Here is a 5,975-nt window from a genome sequence, read left to right as displayed (position 1 = left end):
GTTCAAAACAACTTTCACTGCCCTGTCTTAACTTAGGATAAGAAATCAGCTGAAAGACTGAAATGTAAGGGCCTTTAACATTTCATCTGCACTGAGATGTTTCTTTTTAAAGTGTTCTAAAGGAAAATGTCAATCATAATCAAGTATGTTTTTCATTAATGATTACTGGCACTTAATGGCACTCTGGAATACTTAAATCTGATTGGTCACTTGCGGCATTGATAGGTCAAATATTTTTGATCTCAAAATTGGAAGTTCCACTGTTACCCTTAGCAACATACTGATACAACTTTTATGTCTGATTGCAGATTGATGATAATAATGCATAAATTAATCTTCCCAGCGCTCGTCTTCCCAACTAAAATAAATATGTTCTAAAAATCGTCGTGCCCAACAATGCCCCTTAGCTGTTATAAATTCACTGTAAACCACGGCTTCTTGGGGCTTATTGCTTTAACAAATAATGTATAAATAATGTTTTTGATCTAAAGTTTTAAGAAAGAATGTTGTCCTGTTTGGTACCGCAGTTTGATTTTGACTTGTGCTTATTTGTATTAAAAATGCTCTAAACAAATATATTATTTATTTTTATTTTATTTATTTATTTATTTTACTATTTTAAATGAATAAAAAATAGGGGGTGGGGGAGGCACCATTGTCTAGCAATAGGTCTTTGAAAACCACAAATTTATACTGTGCATTTAAATACTTTACAGTTTACTTTACTTTACATCTCATAGTTTTGGAAGCGAAAAATAACAGACAAATATAGGACCTGAATTAATGATTTGGTGAGATATATTTTAAAATATAAAATATTAATTATTTTAAAATACTTTCGTTTCTTTCAAAACTAGTATCATGACTCTGGTTCATCCCTGCTCTCTTTTTATAGGCTAGCTCTGCAATAGGCCCAACGAAAGTACAGTAACACCCAAACATTTCACTTTTAATATTTAACCAGTGATATAGCATTTGTCAGTGGCACCTAGAAAAACAGGCAGGGCCTACTTTAGAATCATAATTAATGTTATTACATATAAAAGTAATAAATGATCCGCACTATCAGCCAGCGTATAAATTAACGCAGTACAGAAGACGTGGCTGTTTGACCGATCAAATGAAAGGGGCGTTTCAGCGCCGCCTACAGGCCTAAAGCCATAAACCGATTTGTAAACCACAAACAAAATAAGAGATGTCGAGCCAAAATCTCGTTTACCGTTTGTTAAACAAAACGAAAAAACGAGCCATCTTTCCATTTCTCGAGTGTATTTCTTCATGGAAAGCCAAGCTTCAATACTTGGTTGGTTCATACAGAAAAACGAAACATTTACCGGCTTTACAATTTTTCTTTTACCAGATTGAATGGAATAATTGAATGTTAGGATGATACACGGACCGATCTGCCTATGGCACATATCTGTAAAGTTGAAATCAGGCGGCTGTGGTTTCGACTGTGAGAACTTTCACGTTAAGTGCGCAAAGCTCTTTGGAAACGACTTATTTTTCAATTGATTAACGTCAATAGCTCGATGGGCCTTGAACATTAAAAATAGCTCACGCACAGGAAAGATGTGGTGTAGCTTGTACAAATGCGTTCCTCACAGTTGTTTGTTCCTAAGCAACAGAGGCGCCTCGCGCGTGCGTCATTTCCTCCCGAGCGCCCGCGTCGGTGTCTCACTACGGACTCAGTAGTAGTAGCGACAAGAAATCCGAGCGAGCCACACTGACCACACGCGCTCCTCTGCTGAGCGCAGCTGGCAAACTCGACACGTTCGTGCTGTGTTTTTTGTTTCTTTCTCGGTGCTGGACACGTCTCACCACCCGTTTCTCCTCGCACGATGTGTTACCAAAAGGATTAAAGTCACTATTACGGACGCCAAATCCTCGCGGGACAAAACCTTAATTCGGGTTTGTTGTTTGCCTTTGGAAGAACAGTGTACTTTTCCCACAATATATAGAATTCAAAGTTATTACTAAACAAATGTTATTTATAATCAAAAGTTTCGAAACTTTATTGCACTAGTTATTCTGCCCTTTTGCTGTATTAGTGTTGTTATTTTGAGCGAACGAAGACTTCAGCTAGACTTAAGTTTAACGCACGAATCGTGGTGCATTTCTGTTTTTTAGCAAGAGACAGTGACCGTGCTCTGTTCCTAATGCCTGATGTGAAATCCCCCTGTGGTTTTGAGGTGTCCGAGAATGAGCACGGATCTGGAGCGCGCTTCTCTCAAGTCGGGCGTGAACTCCCTGGGCTCCGGTGGCCGCGCGCTCTCCGTTAACGTCAAGAAGTTGCACAACGCGCTCAACGTGCTGCTCAACGACTTCGAAAGGGAGCAGTTCATCCACTGTCTCAACGTTTACCACGCCAAGCGCAATGTCTTTGATCTCGTGCAGACTCTCAAAGTCATTCTCAACACACCCAACAAGCGCCAACTGTTACCCATGCTGCGCCTGGTTATACCCCGCTCGGACCAGCTGCTATTCGACCAGTACACATCGGAAGGGCTTTATCTGAAAACGGATCTTCTGGCAGCCAGTGTCATGCATGAGTGCTCGGAAGACATCAGCAGCACGAACGCGCATGTAGGAGCATCCTCGGTGCACTTTCTGCACGAGTCCGAGCAGGCCGGTCCTAGTCACAGATCCGTTCCCGCGGCTCCTGTTTTCAGCACCACGGCTGAGGGGACAGCGCCAGCGCTGATGCAGGAAGCGCCTGATGAAATCCGCCAAGTTACGCTGAAAAGGAGCAAGAGCCACGAAGGCCTGGGATTCAGCATACGGGGTGGGTCAGAGCATGGAGTTGGCATCTATGTGTCTTTGGTGGAGCCGGGATCATCCGCTGAGAGAGAGGGGCTCAGAGTTGGAGACCAGATCATGAAAGTCAATAACATGGTGTTTGACCGAGTCACTCATGGAGAGGCAGTCAAGGTGATGTGTGATCTCTATGTTAGTGTGTGTGTGTGAGTGAACGTGTGTTTTGGCGTTCTAAACATTTCATATCTTATGAGAAATCTTTTGTGGATCTGTTAAGTCTGATATTATTCACTAAAAAAATGGGGGTGGGGGGTTGGGGGTTCATCAGACTGCCGCACTGATGGAAACTTCTAGAAAACCTATAGACACTTTATAAAAAATGGAAGTTGTCTGATAGGCCACTGCAAAAACTCTAAGACTGGGAATGAGTCATTCAGTAAACCAAGAGAGGTGTTGATGCAATTGCACTTGAGATTGTTGGTCTTTCACAGGTTCCGAGTGTTCTGGTAATCATGGAGAAACTTTGTCAATGAAAACCAGATGGGACATTTCACATAAGTCATTTGCAGTTATAGTAGAATTTATTATCAAAGGCCCTCAAGTATGAAATATCAGATATGAATGAACCATACCAAACACTTACATGGTTTATTTCTTTATAGTTTTATATCTATAAAGATTAAATAAAATGATCAATAAGAGCAGGTGTGCAAATAATGTATGATGTTGTAATAAATACAGTATCTACACATGTACTTCCTTGGGTGCACATACCTCTGGTTGGGAATCGCTGCTCTAGAGGGATCTGTCAGTGTGGCAGTGTGAGGAACCCCAGTTGGTCTTTTCATTTTTATAGTGTTGACTCTCCTTTTTTGTACCAAACAGCCCAATTTGCTTCCCCCCTCCCTCCTCTCATCCTGTAAAGTCCTTTACCAGTGTCACAGCCCTGCAGAAAAATCTTTGGCCGGAGTCCCAGTCAGAGTTACTGGCTTTAGCAGGGCTAAAATCAATCCTTTTTTTGCCCACTTGATTACACATTACTGTGCACTAACTTTTGGCCTCAACCCCAACCTGGCCACTGGCAGTGTGACTAAACCATCTCCCTCGTTCTCTTCTCTTCACATGGTCCTAATCCTGGCCTTTTTTTTTAACACATTTGCTCTCATCTGTGTGTCCAAAGGTAATTTCAGGAAATTGGATAATTGACTCAAAACACCCCGTTGGAGCTGGTGCTGGTCTCAGGAATTGTGAAGAGAATTGGAAGTTCTGGTGTTTGTAACGGAGACATATGCTGAAATTTGCCTGTGGTGGAATCTAGTATCATCACTAATTTTAGATCTAGATTTGAGAGTTAAATCATTGGTTGCATAACAATTGAAGCTTGTACAGTTTGCAGAAGAAGAGCAATGACAGGCAGCCACCTCACTCTTACTTTCCTCTTTGCTCGCTCACTCTCTCTCTCTTTGACTATTTGTGTGGGCAGGCTCATTCTGTGTTTGTTTTTTGTTTTTCAAGCATTCACGTTAGACTGCTGAGGGAAGTGCAGCATTCTTTTGTATCGTCCTTGCTTTGTTGTACTGCCCGTCTTACTCATGTAACAGTCTTGTTTGCCTGTCAGAATTGAATCCACAAACTAAAAAAAGCACAGAGCAAATAACAATGTGAGTCAAATCGTTGCATGGAAGCTCAGTCCTGTATCAGCTACACTTGGCTTGGCACTATTTAGACAGTTTTTGCTTTCTGTCAGTCACACCAGCAGTATCAAGTATAGCTGTTTAATTACATTAATATTGTAGTTTATATAATGGAAGTTCAGGGCCTTGACGCCTGTTTGTGAAGCTTTATTAAGCGAGTCAGTCTGTCTTGATTGCAGGTTCCATATGGAGGGATTAAAAGTGATTGACCATGTTTACTCAAAGTGCCAGCCTGTAAGCATTTCTAAATAAAGATGGGTGAGGTGAGAATTGGCCGTCTCGCATTGCCTGTGAAGTTTACTATAAGGCAGAGGTGTGAACTGAACTTATTTGACAATATCAGAGTTGTTAACACAATATATTATATGGAAGATGACATGGCCTTTAGCTTTAAGGCAAGCTTGTCCATGTTGCAGCTTATTCTGGACAAGAATAACTCACTGGACTGACAAACAAATTTACCAACCAGGATTGTCACATTTATACAAAATCATTGTTAACACAATAATACACTATCGTGGAAGCTTTTAGGCCTGCAATTTCATGTAAATAATTTTTCGGAAAAAAAGTGATTTCAAAATATTTTTGTTTTTAAGCTCCAGGTTGCGCTTAAAAATAATAAGAGTAATAATGATATTTTAAATTTAATAATATTAAAATAAGAAATATTATTGTTGTAGTTATCCACTGTAAAATGAAAATAGTATAAGAAAATAATAATAATAATAATAATAATAAATTTTAAATTTACAGTACAACTGCAAAATTATAATACAAATTTTATAATACTAATACTAATATGGTCTCCACAGGGAGTGAGTATTTAAGTCTTTTAGGTTTATAAGTTTGTCATTAGAAGTTTGGGAAGATGGTTGGCACATGTTGCGTTCCCAAATGCACTTTATAAGTGACCGAAACTCAAGAGTAGATGCAGAGATGTAGCTTTTGTGGAGCACCATTTACATCATGAGCTGCTCGCATGAAAATGAACACAGTGCTGCACTTGAAACACACAGCACATATATTTATTTTATTTGTCACAGCCTTTGCGATGTGATAATCACACTAAGCATCAGTGTAGAAATAATTGGTTCACTGTAAAATAGAAATAATGGGTCTTGTAATTTTCATTTAAAAAATTAAGGTGATAATTAAAAATAGTGTGTATATTTTATAAAAGGGGTCCTATTATGCTCTTTTACAAAGTCTTGATTTTGTTTTGGGGGTGTACTAGAACAGGCTCTCATACTAGGTTGTTCGAAAAACACATTCTTTTTCACATATTTTACATCATTACAACACCTCTCGCTCCAGTATGGCATGAACGGCTCGAATAGTTCCTGTATCAAATGAAGGCCCAACTTCTGAAATACGAAATGTGCTGTGATTGGTTAGCAAGGCCAGTGTGTGTTGTGATTGGCACCACTCGGCGCCTGGTCGGGAGATGTCATGCCCCTTACCCAGTGGTGTATAAAGTACCTGAAAGCCATACTCAAGTAAAAGTACAGATATCTTACCAGAAAA

At 39.8% G+C, this 5,975-nt stretch overlaps 1 protein-coding gene across 1 annotated transcript; it reads left to right on the top strand.

The window, feature by feature from the left end:
• The first annotated feature begins 1,730 nt into the window (after nucleotides 1-1,730).
• LOC107757966 (whirlin-like) lies at nucleotides 1,731-4,690 on the top strand. The gene is made up of 3 exons (XM_016575574.1): nucleotides 1,731-1,911; nucleotides 2,131-2,931; nucleotides 4,631-4,690. The coding sequence occupies exons 2-3, from the start codon at nucleotides 2,203-2,205 to the stop codon at nucleotides 4,658-4,660; spliced, it is 759 nt and encodes a 252-aa protein (XP_016431060.1). The 5' UTR covers nucleotides 1,731-1,911; nucleotides 2,131-2,202; the 3' UTR covers nucleotides 4,661-4,690.
• Nucleotides 4,691-5,975: the final 1,285 nt, after the last annotated feature.

Source organism: Sinocyclocheilus rhinocerous, unplaced genomic scaffold (genome assembly GCF_001515625.1).
Source record: "Sinocyclocheilus rhinocerous isolate Xijiao unplaced genomic scaffold, SAMN03320098_v1.1 scaffold1948, whole genome shotgun sequence".
Classification (NCBI taxonomy): Eukaryota; Metazoa; Chordata; class Actinopteri; order Cypriniformes; family Cyprinidae; genus Sinocyclocheilus; species Sinocyclocheilus rhinocerous.
This window is presented reverse-complemented; position numbering and strand designations above follow the sequence as displayed.